Source organism: Engystomops pustulosus, chromosome 2 (genome assembly GCF_040894005.1).
Source record: "Engystomops pustulosus chromosome 2, aEngPut4.maternal, whole genome shotgun sequence".
In the NCBI taxonomy this organism is placed as follows: Eukaryota; Metazoa; Chordata; class Amphibia; order Anura; family Leptodactylidae; genus Engystomops; species Engystomops pustulosus.
In genome coordinates, this window is record NC_092412.1 from 224,095,606 (window position 1) to 224,123,587 (window position 27,982).

General features: G+C 43.3%; 1 protein-coding gene across 3 annotated transcripts; it reads right to left on the reverse strand.

The window, feature by feature from the left end:
• Positions 1-203: 203 nt before the first annotated feature.
• Positions 204-27,947, reverse strand: PHF12 (PHD finger protein 12). Of its 3 annotated transcripts, none has more exons than XM_072138285.1 (15): positions 27,802-27,947; positions 24,569-24,750; positions 14,441-14,513; positions 13,399-13,783; positions 13,128-13,248; positions 11,037-11,169; positions 10,695-10,859; positions 10,003-10,161; positions 8,870-9,617; positions 7,272-7,400; positions 7,024-7,167; positions 5,593-5,694; positions 5,274-5,356; positions 3,059-3,197; positions 204-1,407 (listed from the first exon to the last, which is right to left on the reverse strand). In XM_072138285.1, exons 1-15 carry the CDS (start codon positions 27,826-27,828, stop codon positions 1,067-1,069), a joined length of 2,931 nt encoding a protein of 976 aa, XP_071994386.1. In that variant the 5' UTR covers positions 27,829-27,947; the 3' UTR covers positions 204-1,066. The 3 variants fall into 3 exon arrangements, with proteins under 3 accessions (XP_071994386.1, XP_071994387.1, XP_071994385.1); XM_072138286.1 differs by lacking the exon at positions 27,802-27,947 and adding an exon at positions 26,729-27,745 and having other exon boundaries at positions 8,870-9,557; XM_072138284.1 differs by lacking the exon at positions 27,802-27,947 and adding an exon at positions 26,729-27,744.
• Between the last annotated feature and the right edge of the window lie 35 nt (positions 27,948-27,982).

Consider the following 27,982-nt stretch of genomic DNA (forward strand, 5'->3'; position numbering starts at 1 on the left):
CTGCAGTGGGATACGTTGCCTGGGGAGAGGGATTGGCAGGTCCCTAGGCAATGTATCCCACTGTTTAACCATACAGTGGAATACGTCTGTGCCATATGTTGTAAGAAATCCGCCTCCCCTTACAACATATGGCACAAAACGTTATGTCTTAATTTGCTGTCAAAGAACAGTCACGAAAAGGCATTACACAATACAAACTCAGAAAGAATTGACTTTTTATATATACAGAATACAGGAAAAAAGGTTTTGTAAAATCTAAAACGATACAATTATATTTACATTGAATCTAGCTCATCCAATCTCCTCAAAGAGAAGTGGCAGTATTACATTAAAAATAAAACAAAAAGGGGGTAGGGGACAAACAAGTATACAACAAAAACCTTTGTTACAACAGACGGGCCAAAAGGCTTATCACACGCAGCACTGTATACATTAAAAAAAAAATAGAGGTTAAAAAAAATCCAGGGTGAAAGGGAAGCCATATGTGGTATATGTACAAAATGCTGAACGCTGCACTCGCTTGTGACCTTGACGAGGTTGGTCGGGCTGAGGAGGGGGCTGCTGCTTGTAAGCACTTACATGTAACAGAACTAAGCTAATCCTGTGTAATGGGAACCTGAAATGCTATATAAAATTGTCACTGGCACAAAAAACAGATACTGCTGTGTCCTTTATTAATTTACAATGGCATGAAGAAAAAAGAAAAAATCCTAAAGTCAGTTTTTCTGGTCTCCAAAACGTTGCACTCTTGTCCAGGTAAACTCGCTACAGGGGAGGAAGGGCTGTTTGAGTTCTTTGAATAAAAAAAAATAGATATTTATATATATTTATAATATATGAAATGTATGATAGAAATATATGTGCAAATGCCCCTAAAATGAGCCGAGGAGGGTGGACAAAAAATGAAAATAAAATAAAGGTGAAGTTTCTTCATATCATGCAAATGTGCAAACTCTTTCTGGCCAAAACTGGGGGAATCCCAAAGGCCACTGGACACGTTTGCTCTGACAAGTAGGTGGAGTTTCAGGAAGAGTTCTGTCTTGTAACGAGTTCTAGTGTTTGGCTCCTAAGGAACCGAGTTGGATCGTAAAACGGGCACCTGGTGGGGCGACTTCAGAGATATCTTATCCTCCAAGTCAAGGTCTTGTGCTAAAGCCTCACTCTCACCCTTGGGCTGAATTGTTGCAAATTCTGTGATGGAGAAGAGAAACTGAATGCAGCCCAACTTAATGTAGCTCCCGTGGTGTAGGAGAGCGGTGCCTTCCCAGCCAGCTCCACTTCCTCCGATGAGACTAGAGCTGCTGGCTTTGCAGTTACACGGCTGTACTTGGGGACCTTGTGCATGAGAGTTCATGATGGCCTCTTCCTTAACAGGCTCTGGATCGGGATTTTGGCTCTTGCGCCGCTCTAGAAATGAAAGAAGTTTTCATTAAATAAACCAAGACTAATTTTCAATCCATAGTGTGTAAAAGTTAAGTGATATCAACCATCCAAAATCAAGCATGATAAACCAGATCCAGGCATGGAGATTTATATCCATTATCCATAGCCGCCTTCCTTCTAAAACCAGCCTTTAAAATAATGCTACCAGAGTGAAGCTGTAGCACAGGGGTCCAAAGGCTGTTGCACGGTCTCAGCCCTCTGCTTTCGCTCAGCATATCCTCCCTTCATCTCATGATGTAATCTCACTGCAGCGGAAGATTCACCACCTGTAAACCTGCAGCACAGGGAGGCTCTGGTGACATCCCCGGCTCGAGAACATAATTTTACAAGTTGATTTTAGAAGGAAGGAGGCCATTGATAACAAAGATTGGTGCGTAGATCTAGGAGTAAAGTGTTCCTGATTTATCATGCTTGATTGTAATAGTAGATTTCCTCATCAACAGAATAGGGAACAAATTGTTGATCACTGCTAGGACCCCCACAGAACATGTGAATGGAGGATTGTACCCCAAAATAAATAGAGTAGCTGGTCACACATGTGCCTGATGCTCCATTCATCTCTAAGGCGCTGACAAAAGATAGTCGAGTGTGCATGTCCAACCCGCCACTCCATTCATCTGCTCTACAATATACCACTACTAATCAACAAGTTATGTACTATCCTGTGGATAACGGATAACGTGTTATACCTTGACAAACCCTTTAACCTTTTATCTATCAGCCAAGCACAACATTCAGCTGCTTCCACCAACCCCATAGGCAATAAATAAAGCCATTAAAAGAGAACCTACCACCACGAATCTACCTATAAAGGTAGATCGGGTGGTAGGTGGATGTAAGGGACGTGAGGAGAGCTCTTTTTAGAGCTAATCCTCACGTCCCCGCTAACTTTTGGGAAACTTTATTGACCGAATTTGTAAATTTAGTTATGTGGCTACTGGGGCGTGGAGTAGCCGGGCACGAGGCTACACTGCACTGCTACTCCACGCCCCAGTAGCCACATTACTCCTCCTACCCTGTTGTGTGCGGCATGATGGCATGCGCAGAACGCCGGCTGAGCAGTCCCAGCTCCGAGGCCGGAGCTACTGCGCATGCGCAGTAGCCGGCTTGTCGGACGAGGGCGCGCAGCTTCGAGGAGCTGCACGCCGCACACACAGGGTAGGAGGAGTAATGTGGCTACTGGCTACTCCACGCCCCAGTAGCCGCATAACTAAATTTACATATTCGGTCAACAAAGTTTCCCAAAAGTTAGCGGGGACGTGAGGATTAGCTCTAAAAAGAGCTCTCCTCACGTCCCTTACATCCACCTACCACCCGATCTACCTTTATAGGTAGATTCGTGGTGGTAGGTTCTCTTTAAAAGTCTGAAACTTTATTGCCAAATTACAGCATTCAGCAACCATCTAATACATAGTAATTACACATGTGGAAAACCACAATATAACATAACACGCTAACCATCGGTTCTAGCCACCAAATGATCAATTCTTCTAGCGTGAAAGATTTTTTTGGACTGAAATCTGTATGAAACGTCACCTGATCATGAAAGCCTAAAACACTGAGCAAAGACGGAATGAAATACGGGACAACAATGGAGGTTTGGGACACAACTTACTTATAACGTTCTGCACTTTGGCAACAATACTGCTGGGAGGGGTAGGGAGGATCTTCTCAGAGAAGTCACAGGAATAGAGAACATTATCAACAGTCGTCCCATGTTCACTGTAGTTCAGCAGCTCGTAATGCTTTGTGTTCTATGGGGAAGAGAGGGCAGAAGATAAGCATTAATATTGCTGCAGCGAGACTTTTGCGTTTCCATCTGGTCATAATTCTGAGGCCAATAACTTTCACTCTACAGTGCACGGATTTTATTTTTTTGCGGAATGAAATAACTTTTTCCATTGCTGCCATTTTTGAGACTGTAGGATCTGTTGATCACTTCATGAAAATTTTTGGGAGTTTGCAAATGGGAAAAAAGTGGCGAATCCGATTTTTTTCTGCTAAGGCATTAGTCGTTTTATATATAATATGTTTATGATTTTATAAATTACATTTTATATCGGGTCTAAGGAAGGTGGGACAATTTGAACTTTCATGTTTCTATTAAACCTCATCCCTTTTTTGATTTTCCGTTTCTATTTTCCACTCCCCACATTTAAAAATCTATAACTTTTATTTTTCTATGTAAAGAGCTGTGTGAAGGCTTGTTTTGTGCATAACAAATTGCACTTCATATTGATGGTATTTAATATTCCATGCCATGTACTGGGAAGCAGGAAAAAAAAAAAATGTCCTCATTTCGCCATCTTCTGGCACTAATACGTTTTTCATACTTTGGTGTACACAGCTGTGCAAGGTCTAAAAAGTGACGTTTCAGACATTTTGGCACCATTTTTTTTATAGATCGGATATTTTGGGACGTGGCGATACCCAGCATGCTTAGGATCTTTACAATTTATGTTAATATCAATACCAGAAAAAGGGGGGATGATTTGAATTTAGTTTTTTATTTTTTTAAATCTTTTTCAGACCACTTAGGGCACTAGCAAATAGCCAGAAATCATACAGCCTTGGGTATTACAAAGACCCATGGAGACAGATGGCCGCTCCCCGATGAAGCTAATCTGGCGCACAGACGCCTCTAGCCGATTACTAGAACGCACAGTACTTACACCGATCGCGGTGTTACCGATTGGCGTTTGTTGCAATCTGCAGAAAACACCCACTTTGTATGGAGAGGGCTCAGCCAGTGAGCCCTCTCCCTACATGCCCAGCTGTCATGTGTTTTACCATTACCTCATGTCGGCGAGAGATTAAAATTTTTTATTTAGAAAATATTCTACTGTATATTTGCCCTAGGGCAGGGGTGGCGTACCTATGGCACGGGTGCCAGAGGTGGCACTCTGAGCCATTTCTGTGGGCACCCAGACCATCACCCCAGGACAGAGTTCACCAAATAGGACCAAATCCACTAAGTCCCAGACAACTTAAGAGATGCTGCTCTCAGCACGATTTTAAAGCGACAATTCATTGGCTGTTAGGAAAGGGAGAAGGTGTTGATAGAACTGCAGTATCTTTGGAGCTCATTCTGCTGGATCCTTCATTCTTGCTCTACAGAGAGACCCTGGAAAGAAGCTACAACGAGAGTCTGAATTTGCCCTCCTTCTTTGAACTATATTGGTGGCCTCAGGGGGCAAATACAATTGAACGATGTGGAAGAACAGTTAGCAATAAGTTGCTGCTTAAAATGCCATGTTGGCACTTGACGGTAAATATGTGGATTTTGGTTGTAGTTTGGGCACTCTGTCTCCAAAAGGTTCACAATCACTGCTCTAGGGGGTCTAATCCCAACATATACTGGAACAGTATAGTATGGGGATTGCCTGTGAAACTGCATCGACTGTCATCGAAGCCCCTGCAGGCTCAGGTTGTACAGGCAAAAAAAAAAAAAAAGCCCCTGTGGAGAACTTTAAGGCCCTTTTTATATCACAATTTGAAATCACTACTAAATTTGACAAACCTCATTTACCCCTATGGAGACTTACATCTTTATGATGAGTGCAAAAGTACAATAACAATGACCACAGAGGACAAAAATGTCCAATAACAACCAGTAACCTGTACAGTTTGCCTGCACACATTATTACACAAAGTGCTGCCAATTCTATGATCAAGGGGATGACTTTGTGCAGGTCCGATATCTGTTCTTGTACCTTGAGCTCCTATGCATATAAAAGTGTAGATATTTGGCTGAGCCGGAAAGCTGGTAAAAACTCAGCAGCAAGATGACTATTGGATAAAACATTCACCAGCCTGATATACATACCCACCTCATCATAAAATATGCAAGCGTGCTTGCCAGAAACGTAGTTGCAATGCCCGTAATTTGTAAGGCACACATCCATGTCTGCTCCTGCAACGACATTGGCGACAAAGATTGAAAACGCTTACACACTTTGAACACATTCTCTCCATAAACAGGTAACGTTTTGCAAGAAAAGTAGAAACACGAGCATAATGTATGCCCTGTAGACATGTGACATCACCGTTTGGCTTATCACCGGGGAGAACACTACAGTCACAAATTTCTTTGAATCTCATTTATGATATCATTTATTTTTTAGTTTTAGAGAATGTGGTAGAACTAACCTGTGCCAATATAGAGAGTCCGGTAGCACATGTTGACGGGAGACCCAGAACCCATCATAAGGGGGTAAAACACAGCCCTGGCCTGCACGTCTCTCCTCTGGGCTGCATCAAGAAAAGCATATAAAAATAATAGTTACCTACCATATTGTCACAAGAAACAAAAATACTTCTAGAACTCGGGGGACTTGTAATTTGATGTTTGCTTATAGAGGACATTACACTTTGTCCAAAGCAGCTGCCCTTTAATTTAAGGCTGGCTGACCACGTTAGGCAGCTGTTGGCCAAATGTAATTGCCCCTCCCACCCCTCCACAAAATAAGTATGTTTTCAGAATGGGGAAAAAGGGGGAGGGGGGGATACCAGACACCTCAGTTTGCTGCTCATTGCCTGTAGAACGAAAACAAATCCTTCTAGTCCAAGAGTCTGGTCATTCTCTCACCAAAAATCTGCATGCACATGATTGTTGACCGCTACAGCTTTAAGGGGTTGTAACAATTAAGTAACCCCTTATCTACAGAATAGGGGGACAATAAGTTGATCAGTTAGGATCCGACTGCTGAGACCCCCAGCAATATGGAGACTAGGTCCTGTCCTCACTAATGGGTGTGGGGCCAGGAAACATGTTCCGTCCATTCAATAATATAGGAGTGTCTAAAATTGCAAAACACAATGCTCAAGTATCTCCAGCACTTCCACTCACAGTCTATGTGGCCACCTGAGGCAGCCATTACTAAATGGAGTGGCAGTGCACAAGCTCAATCCATTAGTTAGAATGGGACTCCTGTTCTTCGGTTCTCAGCAGCCACACCGATCAGCTTGTTATCCCCTCTTCCTTGGATAGGGAGAACTTAAACGCCTTTAAAGGAATTATCCCAACATTCATGAAGATTGTTAAGAGAATAACTAATGGAAACCCAAATCATGAAAACAGGGTTCCCGTGCCCCTCAATTAATGAATGAGCAGCTCATGCATGGACCCATCTACTGTATCCATTCTCGTACTGTGTAATTCAGAGTTGGTCTGTGTAGTAAATGGTAGTGGTATGGCAGATCAAGTTTTAGTGGCTGGTAGGTAGGGTCACAGTGGACTGAATGTAGCTGCGCGCCAAATATTGCGGGTAGGAGGATTGAAGAAGCTGCTGGGGCGTGGAGTAGCTGTGCCGTGTAGCCTCAGCTCCGGCTACTGAACGCCCCAGAAGCCTCTTTACAAAATTTACATATTAGGGGATAAAAGTTTTTTTTAAAATTGCGGGGACGTGAGGATTAGCCCTTAAAAGGGCTATCCTCACATCCTATAGATCCACCTACCACCCGATCTACTTTTATAGGTACCTTTATAACTTCTCAATAACTTAGGAGACATTTTACATGAGACAACAGTGTCTCCATATATTTATAACATCCTCATAGCAAAACAGAGCATAGACCCACCTTCAACATGATGGCCGAGCGAAGGAGCCTGCGGAGGACGGGTGGTACTTGCTACAGGATGGTCTTTGGAAGAGAATATTTCCTGGATTCTCTGCATGGCCAAAAATTTTACCAGCTTCTCATCCAGCAAGTTTATCTGGATCTCTGCAATGACACATTTCCAAAATGGGAATTTCATTAAAGCCAGTTACATGAAAACCCCAAGTTATGACAAAAAAAAAAAAATCAAGTCGAAAACATTCACGTACCTCCGTTTCCATCCATCAAGGATCGGAGAGAATTTGTGAGCTCGGTCATCGCTGAGGAGTTTACTGTACATTGTGAAGATCCAGTTGAGGCTCCATCGATTATTAACGTACTGGGTCGGACTTTACCATCTGTAACAAAAAACACATAACATTCTCATTATAGATGCAAAAAGTCCACCAAAATATAAATCACAGATTAATTTTGATGCGTTTTCTGCAGTTTGGTGGATACCACTAACCTCCCCTGAAATATATAAGATAACGATTTGAGGCGTCTGATAGACATTTCCATCAGTACAAGGAGAATATATAAAAGGTCATGAGGACAATTCAGTAAAATATTGTAAGATATCAGATGTTTACCAATAACAGCCCTAAGAATCACAAGCCCAGACAACATTTTATCACTGACCTTTGTTATTTAGACTAGAACAAAACTGATATAACTATACGGAAACAAACCATTATTACGGTTTAAGAAGCTGAAATCAAAATGATTTCAGAGGAGGACTGAATCATCTAAAAGTGGTTTACTAGCTTCATAACATTTCTCAAACACCAGATCAGCCGATTCCAGAATCAACAGAACCAATCAACTTGAATACATGGCCGACCACTATATACAGAGCAGGACTTACAGATTGTGTTGGATATTATTTTTTTTACAAGGATGGAGATAGATAGACAGATATACACACACACACACATTTATACATCTGGATAAGTGTACAGTGTTTAGTACAAATGAAATATGGAATGATTAACCTAATAGGTGACTATTGGAAAAACTCCATTTAATGGCCAATTATTCCTTTCTGACTACACAACAAATGCAGAATGAAGAGTTCTATTTAGGGCTCAAACATCTGGAAATCTTTAGTCTGAACACGGACCACGTGTTGGCCACATTTCACAGACCATACACTGACGGCAAGGTTCATTATTATACATGACGCAAGGAGCCTTGAAACCTCCTGACAGCAGCGCCAAACTGTTATGTTCGCAGTAAGGAGCTGCTGAGTTTGACAACCATAGACAAAAACCTCCAAACGCAAAATCAGTCTGGTGCCAAAAAGTTGGCAAACAATGACAGAGGGCTGATGTGGGCTTAAATCATCAACATGACACAGAAGATATGCATCACTGTAACGGCAGACAATCCCAACACGTTTTATCACTCAGACGCACCCATGTTAACACATCAGTCCAAAGTAATGCCATTAGATTTACTATGTGCAGAGCAACCTGGGACTGGGGCCCAATTTCTGATTTTCCATTACAATAAGTGGGCCACAAACACAGCCAGTTGGAGAAGACCGGGTGGCCCTGCGGCAAACCTAGGCACGAATAGGACCTTGCACTATGATATACAGAGCGGCCGCCTGGCTAAGTCACAGTACGATGAGGCAATATACTTACCACATGGTGCGCAATGCACCTCTATGGCTGCAGTGAGCTAGCTGGCACTTTTGCGGGTAGCTCACCGCTGCCATAAGTGATCTTGTACAAGAGGCCCTAGACTATAAAATATGAAGTCTCTGAAGTTGTTAAAAAATTCCGTAAACAATTACAAAACACCAACCAACAAAATGACTCACCTGTGGGTGGAGCGGCTACACACAGCCTAGATGCACCGGAGGCAGAAGAGGCGAGGTCGCCCCCAGCTGCCTGTGGAGGTGTAAGTGCCCGGGTGCCAGACAGTGGTGACCCAACAGGTCTGGAATCATGTTGTCCGAGTGGAGGAGCAGGTTGAGTTTGGGTAGGTTTCCATGACAAAGTGCTAGTAGGCTCTGGACTGGTGCAAGATTTCGGAGGTGTAATAGCAGGACCTGGAAGCCTCTGGGTGCAGTGTGCAAGTCCTGTCGCACCTTCAGTCTTCACTACATGGTTTGGGAGAACAATTGTTGTGGGAGGTGTACCTGACCGTGGTCTTGTTTGTCTCTGAGAAAGTACAGAAATGCCAGGACTAGCGCCAGACAGTCTTTGATGGTCATGTAACTGTTCCGTGGGGCCTGGGCTAATATTGTAAGTATGAGGCCCATTCGTTTTGGACTGCGCAACAGCAGGTCCATTGGAAGTACCACCGCTGGTTGAAAGATGCGGTTTCACAATGCAAGTAGCATCTTCGTCCAATGTTGTAGACTGACTGCTCGGACACAGTCCTATGGATGGAGAAAACTGAGGCTTGCCGTCCGTGCGCTGGTGAGAGTTGGATACAGAACCATCAGGCGATATGACTGGTTTCACATCTAAAGAGTCAGCGTCCTCTGATCCCCAGGTTGGCATCTGCTTAGCAGATAAGTATTTCAATATGCTGCACTGAAGTGCAACCACACTACGAAGCCACTAAAGATTCAAAACAAAACCCAAAAATAAAAAAGTAAAAAAATTGGATTAAAAACTAAGAATACATCTCCCATCAGATATCTAGTGGGGGTGCACAAGATTACATGTATAATGGAAGATGAGGGCATTTGTGACTCAATAGGCTCTAGCCACAACACATCTAATACATACACATTAAAAAAAAAAAAAAAAAAGAAAAAAAAATGTAAATTTGCAAGATGTCACAAAATATAAGAGGCATCCAAGTACATTATATTAACCAGGTATTGACTAGTAGAAAACCTGTTCTCTAAGGCATTTACCCCCTTTTTGGTATGTCAGCATGGATTAGAAACAAAAAAAGGGGACTGAACACAGCGGCCATGGAAAATGATAGTCTACTAACCTCTTGTTGCTCTGTTTGGTTAGCTAAGTGCTCAGAGTGCAGTAGGTGCTTTTGTGATTCGTCTGGTACACCATTGCATATAAGCTCCCCGTCACGTATCCCTGCAGGGGGCAGCAGTTGTGGTGGTGATTGATACTGGGCCTTGATTGCCTCTGGAACCTGGTAAGTAAAGTACATAATTTTTATTGATAATGCACTGCTCAAATCAAAGTGATTCATGAGGTGGACAGCAACTGCTCAAAGCTCTCAAACCCTGAGACAGGACTCTGTAAATCATTATGATATATGAGGCAGTTAAAGGACATCTACCACCAGAATTAAAGACTGTATGCAAACGAGCCTGGAGCCCCATTAACAGCTATGGAGCCAGAGCCCCTTAATCTCATTTGCATACAATCCTTCATTCTGGTGGTAGATGCCCTTTAATTCTGGCCCCAACATGCTGGTCGGTCCAATCCTGACCGGGAGCTACTGGCCTTAGGACTGGAACACATTTGTCCATCAGGAAAATCTGGTGCAAAATCACTCTCCCCCCAAAGAGTAGTACCCTATATGCTGGGCGAAACCCAGATGAGCTCTGCTTAATGGTCTGCGTCTGCATTAACAGAAAACTGACCCTGAATGGAGAAATATAGAAAAATTCCTCACCCATCAGCACCAAAATATTTTGGCTTTGGAAAAGCTGTACACACCTTGACTGTGTTTTTCCTGGCGGATGGCAACTGCCTGCGGTTCGGGGGATGTATTTTATGGATGCGGCTCAGAAAGTCCAGCTTTACCGCGTGTTGGGAAATGCTGTCCTGGAAGCGGTCAAACACCTGGCAGCGGTTACTCAGGGTCATATTCTTCTGGTTCAGCTGGAATACAAACAATGATCTTACATTATAATTTTAAGTGCTTAGAAGTTGTAATATGTTATTATCAATTGCTTTCCAACACACAAGGGGTTAACACATGCAAATACTACAAAAGTGCTGCAATTCTTTTTAAAGTGGGAAAAATCAGTGACTGACCCAACGCTGGCAATGACTCACCACAATGTGCTCAATATGGTTAGGACACATCCAGCGGCCGGTTGGCATGGCAGTGAGAGGAGGGTCTAAGCAGTCCATATGAAACAAGAGGGGGCAGTAATCACACTGTATAAGAGGGGCCACACGACAGCTCCTGCCAGGTAAATTACACATAACAGAGAAAATCAGTCAGCAGCTACTAAAGTATACACATATCACTAGAATCAGAACATGCCGATGTGAAGATTGTTCTAAGTATCCAACTTCAGCAAGAACGACTAATGTAAATCTAATGGCTTTATTTTATTCTACAATCAAATTACAGTTTACAGGTCTGTTTCACAATCTCATGTCTTTTCTTAGGATGTAATTGATGGGGTCCAGTAAATATACAGGCCATAATAGGCCATTTGCTTACTGTCTTGGGCGGGAGTGAGACATTAGATTTAGACTTTATTACAATGTATTTACCCATTTTTAATCCCCTCCATCTACACTTTCACAGTCATTGAATTAATCCAGGACCAGTAGGCTTAAAGGACTGCTCAGTGATGTACAGTTACAGCGCAAGTAAGCCCACATGGCCTTAACACAAGCATTTTTAACCGTATCACAACAACCAAGAAGTGGATATTTGCCCAATTACATTGCTGCTAAAATCTTGTTTACTAATCACACGTGTTAAAGAGGACCTGTCATCCATATAAAAGGCACTAGGATCTGCTTACTAAAGTAAGAAGCTCCTAGCGCTACAACAGATGCAGCAGTGTTACACTGCTAGCGGTAGCGGAAACCTTCGATAACGCTAGCAGAAACTGCTGCGCTGTACAATAGCAATGCCGGAGCACACTGTAAGCCGTCGTGTATATGTATGCATGAGGGGGCAGGATTAGGGGTGGTGAATGCCCCATGAAGCTTGGCAGTCACCGCCGTCTTATGGAGGGGGAGAAGCATTGCCTTGAACATGATTACAACGCGGTCCGGCGTTTCTATTGTACATTGTGGAAGTGTCTCCTAGTGTTCTAGGAGGTTTCCGAAAACGCTAGCAGTGTAACCCATTTATATGGGTGACAGGTCCTCTTTAACGCATTGTTAATGCATGGATCTTAAATGAGTGGTCAGAGACATAAAAGACATCTATGTTGCCTGGGGTGGGGCTGCTTAAAAAAAAACACCATGAACTCTCCTCTGCCGTCCCTCCAGATGTCCTGCGCCACAGAGGCGAGTACATGCTTATTTATTTATTTTTAACCATGGCCACATCTGTTTTTTTGGCTGTCCCAGACAACCCTTACAAGATCCATGAATAACAATCTGTTAATGCATGCGTTTTGCAAACGCGACGTTAAAAGCAATGTAATCGGGCAGACCTCCTCTCCCCCCCCCCCCCCTTTCCATAGCTGATTTTTATAGGTCCAGACCATTTAAAGCAGTTGACATCTTACACTGGGTTAAAGTACCCTAGGGAGTCTAAAAGTAAAAAAAAAAATTAAAAATTCAAATCACCCCCCTTCCCTATAACTGATATAAATAAACAGTAAAAATCATAAACACATTAGAAATCGCCGCATCCGAAAATGACCGATCAAAATATGATAACGGGTTTTCACTGCGTTTAACCCCGTAACCGAAAATCGCACCCAAAGTCGAAAATGGTACTTGACCTGTCATTTGGGGAGTACAGTGAAATCGGTAAAATCCAAGCCCACAAGAATACGGCACAAATGCGGTTTTTTTAAACCAATTTCACTGCATTTGGAATTTTTTTCCCGCTTCCCAGTACACGGCATGGAATATTAAATACCACTATTTTGAAGTGTAATTTGTTACGCAGAAAATAAGCCATCACACAGCTCTGCACATGGAAAAATAAAAAAAGTTAGATTTTTGAATGTGGGGAGTGAAAAATGAAAATGCAGAAACGAAAAAGGGCTGCGGCAGGAAGGGGTTAAAACGAGAAAATATCATGGTGTAGAATGGAGGTCTTCTCCATCTAACAAAAGCGATAGTAAAAACTGTGAGGTGTGAAAGTACACAGAACAATGACCATGTCTCCCCCACAATGCAGCACGCAACAAAGTGGTTTCTAAGGAGACCAAGTACAATTCATACCTGTTACACGTGAAGCAGACCTTAACCGGCAATGGCACCAAGCCGTTGTGATCCAACTCATGCTGTGCTTTCTTAACATTTTTCCCAGTCATTTCTTCTTTTCGCCGACGCTTGCTGGTACCTGCAGAATATTTGGGAAGTATGATATTTACGCTAAGCAAATAAAGTTCCAAAAGACGAAACAAACGTCACTGCAAGACGAAAATCAAGAAATAGGTTACCCATAAACACACAGGACACATACTACATACAAATGACAATCCGCTCTGACCTGGAAGTGCTGTGGTGCAGGTCAGTTCATTAGGCAGCTGAAATTGAGTCGGGTTGCGTTCCATGGCTGCGGCAATAAGTAACTGAAATGGTTTCTTGAGTTGAGAATGACTTGACTCCGAATCCACAGAAGGTTCTTCATCCACATCTATCATGTCCTCATCCATGTCATTTTGCTCAGAGTTGGGCGTTTCAGTGCTGGCACTAGATGTTGGAGTGCCCGGGCGGCTTACCCTCCTCTCTAACATCCTGGCTTGTGCGAGGGCTCGAAAGCTGCCAGCAGCTCTTTCTGAAAAATCCACGTCGCTAGTGGGGGACACAGTCCTTCTCCCATATCTGTCAAACAAGCCATTGACTTGCCCAAGCTCCTTCTTACGCTCACGTTTCTGCAAGATAGAAATCCAGCTATCCTGTCACAGGATGAAAATACAGCCTCCCTGCCCGTATGCTTATGGTCTCCCAGCAAATAATGAATGGGGGGGGGGGGGGGGGGGGGGGGGGGAGTATAGCCACTCTATCCATGGCAGGCAAAGAGGATACTTTCTGTAGCTCTACATATGATACAGTCCTGAGACATCATTGGATTGTGAGCCAATAATAGTAGAAACATGCATGCATCTGATCAAAAAGAAAATGCTTCAAAAAGTGACTAGAACATGTAATTAAATTGTCCAAAATTGTCAGCCATGGGATGCTGCTTTTCTGATATAGGGCTTTCATCTTAAAGTTTGCTAGTTACTTTATTCCTACATTGAATTATTTTGTTCTAGACATCCCTAGATTTTGCAATGAGATTGGATTTCAGCGTAAAAAGGGGTTTTATCTAAAGAAATCTGGGAAGAACAGCCTGACATTTGTTAGACGAAACGTGGGCATGGGGCCAGTGCTGGTGAATACGGGCTTTATGCCCACCACGATTCACAACTGTGCATCGCTTTCTGAAACTTTCATTGTCCAGGCCTCTGCAAACTAGGAAGGAAACCTCAATGCGAGTCCCCCCCCCATGCTACATGCCAAAGCTATATAAAGGCTTAACACAATACCTTTCTCCGGATGGTGCAGCGATGACACATCCACTCTCCAGGGGGCAGCATTTCCTCACTCAGGGGAGGATTGCTGAAAAAGAAGAGAGAAAAAAAAAATGAATTAAGATCCAACAGGTTAAAATGTGCACAGAACAAAATAATAAAACTACAGCAAAAGTTAGGGAAAACTGCTCTGATCAAGTCAAACAGGTGCACATTGGTCAGCCCCACAGCGGTATCCAATATTCAATTCATATTCAACTGAGGTCAGTCTGAAATATAGCGCATGGGACTCCCAGCATAATATGATGTGTGAAGGCGTTCCTGCTTCACGCTGTTCGGCGCTGGGATTAGTTAGGTACTGGGAAGTAGGGACTCCATCCAGGTCAACATCTGCAAAGACTTTGTATGTTCTCTCCGTGTTTGCGAGCGTTTCCTCCCACACTCCAAAACATACTGGTAGGATGATTACAGTGTGAACCCTATGGGGACAGGGACTTATTTGGCAAGCTCTGTGCAGCGCTGTGTAATCTGTATGTGCTATGTAAATAAAGGAATTATCATATCTTTATGATGCTCTGAGTCCTGTCCTCTGCAGTGTTGGCGATCTGTGAAATCTGGCCAGAGCTCACTGACGGATGGACCGATCCGTTATTCTTCCCTAGCATCGTACATCCAAAGTTGTGGATAAACAAATCCTACTTGCCGGGGAAACAAATTTGCTGCTCCCGTTAAATATTTTGGTCATTGATTATTATTAAATTAACTTCCATTGAAAAAAATAATAATGGTAATGGTGGCAAACGGATATGGTCACCGGCCACTACTCGTGTCTATATATCAAGTCTGAACATGAAACATTTCAAAACAATTATTCTGTAATCATGACAGAACTTCAAACCAAAACCAAGTTCAGTTGCAATTTTCACACAAATCTGCAAAAACCTTCCAGGAAGCCTCATATACTGCCCATCTGCACAGATACTCTTATTACACAGACTAGGATTGTATCTATGTATAGGTGTTATATATAAAGCCAAGAAAAAAAACACCACAACATGAGTGGGCACAAGACGCAGATTTTTGATAACGGATACATTTCCTTTAGAGAAAATAAACCAACAAAACCCATAATGATAAACCAGGGACACTTACTCATAGATCCAGGCAATGTGACTGCGGTAATGTTCTTCTTTTTGTTATCCATGGCCTCCTTCCTTCTAAAATTAGCAGAAGGACATGGTTGATGACCATGAATAGAGAGGGCGTTACCAGAACCCCTCCGTGCTGTAGCTTCAGAGGCTGTTACACAGCTACCCCCCCTTCCCAAAACTGTGTGCTGAAACTTCCTCTACTGCAATGAGATTACATCAGGCAGAGGGTGGGGTAAGTTCTGAGGTAGCAGTGGGGTGGGGAGACGCCAACTACCCCACTGCGGGGCTCTGGCAATGTCCACCAAAGCATTTCTGGCTGATTAACATAATTGTAAAAGTTGATTTTAGGTGTCTGAGTAAATGTCCCCGGTTTATCATAAGAGCAGATTTCTTTGAAGTTTACATATAGGATAAATACAGACCATGATACATTCCACACTTTACTTCCGGTCACGTCACAGAGAAAAGCCAGAGAAAGTAACTTTGCACATTCTGCAGAAATTCAGAGACACCCCCCTTTCTTAGTTCAGACAGATATATATATATATCCCCCATAGATGGCAATGGACTCACATCACAAGGAATGTACAAGGGGAAACTTTACCCTCTTCAATGAGCATCAACTTCCTAAAATGTCTTTTGGTAGGAGGAGCATTTCCCAGTCGAGAAGGGTGCAATGACGATGAGGAACTGGAAACAAAGGAAAGCATACAACGCCGAAGCCTGGAACATGTCTAGAGACACAGGGCCGGCATACCAATCTCCATTCCTAGAGACAAGAATCCTGCAGCAGAGAGCTACATATCCATCATCGGCCTGTAGAAAACACAGCACCTATGCCAAGGCAAGTGCCCTGCACACTGTCACAGGTCAACTTTTCTTTTCAATGTAAAAAAATTAGGTTAGGCTGAGCAAAAACTAAGGCGCATAACAAAAACTTTAAAAGAAGGGAGATAGCCAGGAGTTCTCATCACCCACAGCAGAAAACCACTATTACACACCACCCAATCAGACAAAGGGAGACTATATAAAATTTATTTGGCATAAACTGAAGCTACTCCCTATAAAACCTCTATGGTTCCGGAGTTGTACAAATATGACACATTCATCAAAATATGCTGAACCTCAGAATTGGGGGAACTTAAAACGGGTTGTACCAAGTAAGCAAGTTATATCTTATCCATGAGATAGGGAATAAACATGCTGATTTGTGAGGGTCTGACTGCTGGGATCCCCCACTGATCACAAGAACAGGACCCCCAGCAATCCAGAGAATGGGGTTTTTGTTCTCAATAATGTTTGGAGAGGAAGCTGTTCTATTTGACAGTATGAAGGGGCCAGAAATTTCAGAGTACACTGCTTGGGGAAATCCGCTACTCCCGCACAATGAATAGGACGGATAAAAGGGTTGTCCTGTTATATTTAAAGAAAAAAAACCCACCTTCTCCATTGGTCCAGTGCTGTTTACAGAGGCAGGGACACACACCCACCCAGCAGCACCTGCCTCTAAACAAACAGGGGGCACAGCACTGCTTGGTACACCCCAAAATCATGGCGCATCTCCAGGACTCTTCAGATTGCACGGACTATGATGTATGATCTTCAGAAACCCTGTAAGGAACTTGCTGTCTTGTACAGCATATCAATGACTAAGTTGGCCACCACAACATGGTATAGCACAGCAGGGGGTCCTCTCTGCAGAGTTTTTTTTGCTTTGAGTTGACAAGGCCAACATGGAGACACAGATTCAGGCCATATTCTTTAAGAATATCAGTCTAGAAATAATAATTTTTAATTCAATATGCGAGGCCATCTCAAAGAGGTTTCACTGAAAGTAAAATGTAGCACAAGTAAAAATTCTATGGTTTACATCTCAGGGACCAGTAACAATTCCCTCAAATTAGTGGCTTTTATGGGAACCACCCTTTAAGATGAGGAATGACATCATAGACAAAAATTTATAAAAGTTGTAGACCCCTGGAAAGATCAACAAAGTTGCTCTCCCCACCAATGCTTAAGTGCTTTGGATTAAAACAACTGGCTGCAGAGCCATAATAAAGGCTGACATTTTTTCCACAGTTAATCTTCTGCAGGTTTCTTAGAAACCACAATTCGGAAAATATTACCAGCTCACAAATATCTCCCATGGTTGCCGTGATACATAAAAGCTGCCACAGGGGGGAGTATTACAAGTGCAAAATTCCTCTGTCCTAGCTTTTGTAAATGTATAGAGGCCAATGCTCCACTTGCTGAGATAACCCCTGCAGAACGTACGGATCAAGCTCCAACGCGGATCATTTATACTCATCAGATCCTTTGTATGATCACCTCCAGTAATGAAATAACCATGTGACCGGGTCATTAGACCTTGGATGAAAATTTCCAACCCGCAAGACCGAGTCTGCCATAGTGGATGATCTTTTTCATAGAACTTATAACAAATTGGTCAGAAACATCTAAGTTATATGTATGGGTAGCTGTATACTTATCAGATCTGACCGCAGACTTCTACTTTATCAGAACAAAACACTCTTATATGAAGTCTTCTGGCTGTGCTCATAGTTGAATGGAAATCTGACAACAATCTAAACAAAGGGCCAGTGATGTGAGTGACAGGTTGTTTACAATGTTGTCAGATTTGCAGCTCTCAATATAGTCTTTATTCTAGAAGACAGGGAGTGTCCATTATCCTTGGCTTTACATCACAACATTTACCATATGTATTACATATCAGACCGTCATTTTCATTACATTTTCCTATTCCACTTCTCCAACAAGAAGAATCTCTCAATATCTTATGTACACATTCCATACATTTATTCCTAAACAACCAGTACCGTAAAAATATGATGTCACAAATTAATCCAAGACTTAAAGAATTCATATTAAAGCCCAAATCCATAGCCCCAGAGCCTGCACCTATGGTAACACAGTTGCCCTAAGGACAGGAAGTATCTGGTCTCCCATAAACCTCCATTATATAAGCATTGTATCCCCGAGGAATGCGTTTGTCTGCCGAGTCCACTCCCTGTGGTTTGTAGACAAGGAAACTGCATTAACACTTTCATACAAATGCTTCAAGCTCTGCTGAGCGCAGGGGAACATGGGGCTACTTCTCAATGCGCCTTTTAGAAAAACCCAAAACATGAAAAGAGGAGTCAGTGTTTGCCATGTGCCCTTTGAAGACTTGGCTGGGCAGAATGACATAATTGATCCACTATCTACAAGCCATTGAGCAAGAAAAAATTTCACATAGGGGCAACACAGAACAGGGCTCTACAATTCCCAAGATCCACGTAATAAATGTGCCTAAAAACAGTCTCCCTGTACCTATTTGGGTTACTTTCTGTTAAAGTCGATTAAAGTTATTGAGGCATTAAAGAATTTCCAAATATATTTCAAGGGAACCTGTCACAAGCTCTTACACTAAACTAACAGCACCCTCAGATTGGACATGAAAGTAAATGCAAATGAGCTAAGTTACATTAGGCACGGCTCATCTTGGGCTCTCTAGGCACCTAAAATCATGCTTTTGGTGTAGTTGAAAAGATAACATAGGGATTGTGGTTCTGTGTGCTAAAAGGTCATAGCTGAGAAAAGGAACTGTGGGTAAAGATTACAATGTCTAACTATATCCGGTTCTGTATCTCCCAGAACCACAATCCTGGTGGAATCTGAAAGCAGAAATTCTCATCTTTAGTAGAATATCAAGCATGGTTCTCGGTGAATCGTTCCCCTCCTTTAGTATTCTTATGGTGAAGGCAAAAAGTGGGTGGCACGGTGGCTGAGTGGGTAGCACTTCTGCAGCGCTGGGGACCTAGGTTCGAATCCCACCCAGATCAACATCTGCAAAGAGTTTGTATGTTCTCTCCATGTTTGCGTGGGTTTCCTCCTGGTCCTCTGGTTTCCTCCCACACTCCAAAACATGCCGTTAGGTGGTTTAGATTGTGAGCCCCATGGGGACAGGGAACAATTTATATATAATTATTAGGACTAAACAAAGAAGAAAATTGCTGTTTGTTGGGTGGTGTAGAAGCTGGTACCAGGGAAAGGGAAATTCCAGGTCCTTTATATAAATTACATCCCATTGTTAGCGAAGAGTAGAGGTCAAGTGCTATTCTAAGTGAAAAGAGCACTACAGTACCATGTGACTGTACAGTATATGGAGCTGTGCTACCATGGTCAGCCAGCTGATCTATGAGGGTGCCCAGAGTCACTGATGACCTTGCCAGAGGTCTTCTCTTGGAAGTATAGGTCTTGTTAGGAAGACCCTAAAAACCCTTCATAAAAAGGAACACTCCAGAAGCATTTAATTAGAGTAAAGCCCCTATAAAGCATTGTAAGATCAAGGGGATTCTCTCCAAACTTGTCCAAACATATAAGCTGATCAAAAGACAATCTAATGGTTTATAGACTTGATCAAATAATATGATATGTAAATGGAAACATCCAGACTCTCGATGAGAAGTACAAAAGAAAGAAGGTTTGGGCAAACTAGAGGTTAACATGAAGACGCCTGACAATCTCTCCATTGAGGACATATAAGCTTATTCAGCCGAGTGGATTGTTTCTTTAGCAAAAGTTTAAAAAAATTAAACATATTTCTAGCCATACAGAAAACATACAAGACTAGTAAAACATACACATTCAGTCACATAGCATACAGTATGCCTTTTGTAGGGTATTCTGCAAAAGGTCTGCTTTGTGTAAACCTACCCTTAAAGCAACGTGACCACATATTAAAGCTCATCTTGAGGGAAAAAACGATGCGATTTGTGGGGTCTGCACTGCAGGGGCTCCATCTACATATCTTTCAATAAGGCTGCCAGATACAGTAGTCTACTATATGCACCAAGGGGTGGCATGTAACCACTGTAGGTACCAGGAGTTCAACTCCTAGGATTACACTTAACCCTTATTAAAAAAAAGATGAATTTCTGATACATTCCCAAGGTTTTCAGAGACACCAATAGCGATCCCAAGGATCAGCTATAACACAAGCAAGAGCTGCATCCCCTTCATTGTTTACCAGACAAAGCTCTATACATCCCCCAATGGCTGTGCCTGGTACTGCAGCACGGAACCAATTGAAGTGAATGAGACCTTGAGAATTTAGGTACAGCAACTACAAATTGTACAGTACAGCACCCGTTAATGAAGGGGTCTACAGCGCTCAACAGCCAAATAGAAGTGGAAATAGACCAGATTCTGATGGGCAGAAACTACAGTAGCACTGAGATTATAAAATTATTAAATGACCTATTACTTATGTTATTTCTATGTGTTCCCTATGATTTGTAAAGCGCTACAGAATATGATGGTGTTAAAGATTACTACTAAGGTGTAGTAATCTTTCACACAACCTGCGTATTTCACCATCTGCAGCACACAAATATTCTGCTGTATATACACAGCAGATTTGACACTAACCAGTAGTAAAAAAAAAAAAATGCTATATATTGCATGTAACATTTCATGGGGTTTTCAATGCAGTGATTCCACAGCTAAATGCAGAAACCTTTTAAAGGAAATCTATCAAAATCCATCATGATAAACCAGGGACACACTGATCCAAACAGAGTGACTGTGGCAATCTTCTGTTGTCCATGATATTCCTTCTAAAGTCAACTTAAAATTATGCCCATGAGCCAGACCGGCTCTGGGGGTGTTACCACTGGCTCTCTAGGTTCACAGACTGTTACAATGAGTAGAAAATGTCTGATTCAACCCGCTGTGTAATCTATCAGCAGCAGAAAGTGCAGAGATCCTGTGAACCTGCAGCACCGAGTGGTCTCTGGAAACAACACCCAGAGCCCATCACGCTCACTTAGAATAATTTTAAAAAAAAGTTGATTTTAGAAGGAAGGAGGCAAGAAGATTACCACAGTCCCAATATCTGGATCTATTAGTAAGTGTCCTTGGGTTAACATAGTTGATTTTGAAGGAAGATTTTCTAAGTTTTAAGACTCCCCATATTTATAAATTTACCTTGGGGCCAAACAAATCCTATGAGAACGATATCCACACACAGGACATGTCTATCCCCTTATCTCTGAGGAAACAAATGTTCTGATATCCTTAAGCACAGATGTGTCTGCAATCCTTGGTGCAGAGCCACCACCTTCCTCTGAGGAAGTCCTGGAGAAGTGTTACACAGTCTGGCCCCTGCATTACTAAGCAATAGGTATGACCCTCATGAATAACTACGATGCATTTCAACATCCATGTAGAAGTGCTTTACAGATCTCTGGGTGACTTGCTCCTGGATTAGACTTCCTTGCCCCATCCCAAATCACCAGTCTAAGTATCAAGCATACAACACAATAGAAGATTGGCCTCAATGTGTTACCAAGAAGTATCAGGAATACTAAATGGAATCCTGTATCTTTGGGCTGCAGGATTAATCAATTAATTAATGATTGAATAATGAAGACCTAAGTATATATTATATGTCATAAAATTCCTGGAAACCCATATCAAGTCATGTCTGTCTATGTACTGAACATGGATGGTTCTGGCAGGAGCAGTCGCCTTACAAAATATAAGGCTAGGTCAGCAAATTACAGTCAGACCCAATTTAATATTTGTAACTTGAAAATTTCTGCCACTTTCTAATAAACTGGGTGTTACCACTGCTGACCATTGTTCAGGGCTGTTTGCAATGAGTCAACGAAAACATTTCTATTTACACTGGAGAGGTGGAAAATCTGCAGACCTTCCGCTAGCTATAGTCTAAGCAATCCTCTGTGGGCCAGGTATTACATGCCATAAAACACTAGCAAATCCAGAACATTGCCTCCCGAAAAAAACTGACACTTCTTCATATATTGTGTGAACAGAACAGGTCCCATTCAAGTACAATAAAAAAGATGTGGCTGTTTAGAACCTGGTCTTTGGAACACAAAGTTCTAGGCACTATGACAGCGGCAAGCCACTGTTGCATACCCATGGCCTCCCTCCTAAAATTAACTTAAAATTATGCTACAGATTCACAGGCTGTTACACTGTGCAAGGAGCACTTCCCCATACTATCTCCTGAAACTTCCTGTGTAAGCGGAGTGAGGGAGGGGGTGGATGGATTTCCTGAGCAGGTGCAGAAGGGAGTGTTAGGCCACAGATAAATATAAGAAGATTATCAATGTCATGGTGCCTGGGTCTATGAGTAAAGATCCCTGGTTTACAATGTTTGATGGCAGATTTTGGTTCTATTTTATAATACGGACGTAAAGTATATTAGGCTCCTGGATATGGAGTAAAGCTGGAGCACTACAACACATGTGGCAAGTTTCCCAATTTACAGTCACAAAGCCAGACACCATCCAGAAAGAAAAGTTATAAATGCACATGAACATGGTTTTCAGAGATACATGTGGAGGCTGTAGATAAATCAGTGCAGGTCCTTTTCCTGACGGTGCTTCCCGTCAGGAAAGTCTATGGGAACCTAGAAAAATACAGATGCCACATGGATGTCATCTGTATTAGTGGATCACGTAAGGGGTGACACAAGTAGGACCGCTATATGGACATACAGCTCAGAAAAGGATTACACATTGATGACAAGGACAGCAAACACTGACCACAGCTCTGTTGTTTGAGGCCTGAGAACAGCTCACATTTGTGTGTACGTAGTCTAAAAATAAGTTCTGTAACAGCAGTCAGACATGCCCCATCTATGACAAACTGAGGGGGAGGGGCCTGGGGAATTCTCCTTTATATAGCATGGTGGGCTACCCTTTATAGGGTAAGAGAATGCATAGAGGTGAATCTGTCTAACACAGTTCATAAAGACATACATTCGGCATATGTTTGCCCCTAAAAGGAGCATGTAGGCTCTATGTTCCCTCCATGGTATGTTGGTGCACCAAAAACAGCAAGGTCAAAGACAACTTGACTATAAAAGTAGCATATATCATATACCAGGTGTGAATAAAGCCATATAAAGTTCTAAGCTCTCACATTAGATAATTATTCCAGTTTGAGCAGTGTAGGTTGTGTGTTTTGAGGGAATTCACACAATTACACAACACTGTATTCATCCATCTACAGCACAGGAAGATAAAACAAAGCAGCTTCCCAGATGACACAGCGCGCCCCATGTCATGTTATGTAAACACGTACAAGTTCCTTCCTGTCTGTGTCACTGCACTGACTTATACAGAGCTCACATCGCTCCTACACAAGACAGCGTTCACTCCAACCCTGCAAGAACAGGGGTCTGGGTAGCATTCACCAAGTGTACGAGTGGCCATCCATATACAATAGAGGCTGTCCTTGAACAACAAAGCTGGCATCCTTCCCAGCACTCGTTTTACCAGGAGATTTGTACAGGCCTAATTATATTTTCTCCCAGGGTAACTAGAAGTGTGGTGTGTCACCAGCTAATAACATTGGGCTGGGAAACTTTCACTTATACAAGGCAGAAAAGAGAACATCAGCAAGAATGAATGCAGCAAGAGAATTACCCAGCACTGTCAGAAGCATCCACAAAAGTATAGCGATACACTAATGTCCTGCTACAAGACTGCACTGGGGCATACAGAATCCACAGAACTGTCATAAGCATCCACAAAGGGAAGCACTAATGTCCTACAGCGATACAGAACCACACAGAACAGGAGACAGAAGAGAACTGGCCTAGCCTGACTGACTGACGAACAGCACCTAGCGCCACCTAGGGGAGGCTTGAGGCAAAGCACTGCATGGTATTTGTACATAAACAGGCAACATTGGAAAAAACAAAGGCAAAAGCAATATAATCCCATCACTTAAATATACACTACACATAGTCGATAAAATAGCAGCTGTGAAATACTACAGCAACACAATGTGAGAATTTCTATACAGCCTGTCAATAGCACAAAGAGCAGGAAATACTACAGGACTAGAACCACCGCCGATACAGAAGCAGAGGAGAAACCATGTGACCAGGAACACCCTATAGCCGCTCACAAACAATATAAGGTGGAGGGAGGGGGAGATGACTGCCTCTTACCAGCACTGAAGGTGGAAAGCGGCTGGACAGTGGTCACAGCACAGGAGGTCCCCTCCTTCCTTGCAGCTATCACAGCTGTCATGGTTGGTGGCCCTTCCACTTCTCCTGGGCTCTTTTTCTGGTCTCCTGCTTTTCTTCTCCCCTTCTTCACTCTTGGGTGGTGCCAGGAGAGCTTGGATTTGCTAATAAAGGTACAGGAGAAAGTGAAGAGTGTTAGTGACTATACATACCCTGCCAGCAAGCTAATAATCGTATACATGTATCAGGAATCAGAGGTATCAGGCCCCAGTGGGAAAGTTATAAATTGATCCGAAAAAGCAGCATCTTTATAATTTTTTTTTTGATAGATCGTAAGCCCTTGCGCTTATTGTACAAGCACTGGTCACCTCCTGTGCCGCCCCTCCTCATGGATTGTAAGCTCTTGCCAGCAGGGCTCTCATTCCTACTGTTTCATCTGTCAAGTAACTGATCTGCAAGGTTTTATTTTGTTTGTACTAGTACCGCATTATCTGTAAAGTGCTGCAGAATATGATGACACTATATGAAGCTGGATTACCATTATGGATAACAGAACCAACCAACAATGAGATACCCTGTTTAGGTCTATTTCAAACATCCCTAAAAGATTAAGCACTACAGATGTGACAGATATAACAGAATGTGAACTTCAATGCCATAACTAATAATAAAGCTTTATTGTTGGAACCACAGAATGGTTGTTTGGAGAACTACTCAAACAAGGGAAAGGCTAGCACATACAGTTTGGTATAGTATAATTTGCAATTTAAGGGATGAATTGTTATAATATGATATAATTAATACCTATAAAGCTATAATAAAACTACTAAGAAGATAAAACTGCCTGTATAGAACATTAGAGGGATTAATGCAGGCTGATTAAAGTGAGTAGAATGAATGGACCTGTAGCTAAGTGAAATGACCTTAATGCTAGCCTGTGCAACCCTACACGCCATATACTTTAGGTATCCCGAATGCCCCATGCACAAACATGCATGGCTCAGTCAGGCAACCATCAGAGGAAAATTACCATCAGCTTATCTATGGCAATAATAGTAGTAATGGACATATTGAGAAGTTCTATGTTTCTCTCACCCAAAATTGTAAAGGACCCCACAGAACTGGTCATTCAGAAAGCTTGGAAGACTGGCCAATGATGTCACTAGCTGTCCCAACCCTTTGAAGGGTCACATGATTGCGTTACCTAGCAAGTGATCTGCAAATCTAAAGTGCACACGAGTGACACCCGAGTCTCATCTTACAGATTGTGAGCTCTGGCGAGCAGGATCCTCTTTCCAATCGTGTCATATGATTTTGTTATGACTAATGTCTTAAGTTTTATGTGTATATGACCTCCATATAAATAAAGCTTTATTTTTACCATTATTATCCGCTTCTATAGGACATCAGACCTGCTACGAGTTCTCTAAAGGTTCCCCTTGGACACATTCATGTCCATGGAGTCCATTTAAAATGAACATGTAAACAAAAACAACCGTCAGGAAGTGTATTTAGAGTTACCATGCGTTTCGCCGATTTGAAGGCGTTTTTCTTCATTGCTGAAGTGTAAACAGCTGTCCTATCTAAATGTTAACACAGCTGTTTACACTTCAGCAATGAAGAAAAACACTTTCAAATCGGCTAAATGCATGGTAACGTGTAACATTGCGCCCCAAAAAGACGTCACCCGTGAACACACCCTGGTGCATGTAGCCTTAGACTAGGTCCACTCACATCTACTATGTAATAAGAATATATACTACGTGTATGTTCACATGTGGAATGTATGCGGGGGCTTTTCAGCGTCTGGTGGAGTTCCTACAAAGGAATCTGCAGCTTGTGGACACATACTAAGGGGGGATATGCCTGCACTCAGGGGTCACCAGTAACTTGGAATAAAAGACTGATGTAACTGCCTGCCGTGGAGGCTTCACTTACATTGTCACTCACAAGGTGTGAGCCCTATTCACATGTAAATGTACCTGGAGGTGCGACATGACATCTTACTAAGGACAGTGACAGTCCCCAGCCGGCAGAGGTGGCTGATAACAGTGAGCACTAGCCCTCCAGATACATGGGTAGAGGTCAGAGGCGGCGGGGGCACTGGCGGTGACATGGCGGGCCCAGCTGCTCCGTGCTTACCTCCATCAGCCCCCCGGACGTGTCCAGGTCGTACACAATGGTCTTGGCCTCCATGTGGGTGTCGCTGGAGGATGCACAGCACAGTCCGGCTTGCGGCCTGCACAACAGGCGCCTGTGAGGAGAGGACACCGCGGCCGCCCCCGGGGATCACAGCCTGAAGTAACGGAGGACGAGGGAGGGCCGCAGCCTCGGGGCTCTCCTACCAGTTATCCGCTCAGATGAAACAGTCCAAGGAGGGAGGGCGCTCCCTGCTCCGGGGATATGGCGGGGCCTATCCAGGGCCTAGCCGACTGCTCGCCGGTCCCTCCTCCTGCGATGGCTGCGGTCTGCAGGAAGCATCAGGGCTCCGGCCATGTTGGCCCCGTCTTTTCACAGAGAAGGGGGAAGGGCGGCCAGTATTCGGTGCACCGTCTCGCTCTTGCGCTCCACTCCTTCCGCGCTTGCTTACGTGCGTCTCCCCTCCCCCAGCAGCGGCCGCGCACTTGGCGCAAAGTGACTGCGCGGGAGACTGTCCTTTGCGCATGCGTCGAACAGACAGAAAGAAGAGGAGGAGGAGGGGAGGTGGTAAGAGCTGAGCCGCTACACGGCAAAGATAGGGCAGAAGGGATAGACTCTGGGACGTCACGGCGTGTGCGCATGCGCTGTTGGCGCTGTAAGCTGGGAAAGACAGCAGACGTCTACGTCACCAGCAACGCGCCTGCGCGGACAAATAAAGAACGAGCAGCCTCGAATCGCTACGAAGAGGCGGGGTATAGTTTTGGATGGATACAGTGACGTCTTCGAAATGCGCATGCGTTCTAAGTTGGAAGGGCGGCATACGTAACCGGTGCAACAGCAGGGGGCGCGGCGTAAAAGGATGGCGACGTCATGAGCTGTGCGCATGCGCGAAGGAAAATAGGGCGTGTACGGGGCCTGTGCACACAGAGAGCGGCCTGCGCATTGGCTCATCTTCCTGCGGACAGTGAAGGAGGGTTTTTTTGTTTATGTTTTGGCTCCGTCTGCGCATGTACGTGATGTGTATGTATTGAGAAAGAGGCCATGTTGTAGCTGGCACGTACGAAATGAAGACGTACTGTTAGACGTGGAGTCCGCACACTCATTTCTGTAACGAGGGTCAATTGTCGTCTACACGTAGGAAAACAAAAGTCCAGGAGTCGCTGATGGCGGGAACGGGTTATCCACTGCTGTGGGAGCCCGAGTCTTTCTTGCTGCTAGGGTAAATAATGCTGGGAGCCCGCTGATTGGCTGCAGAGC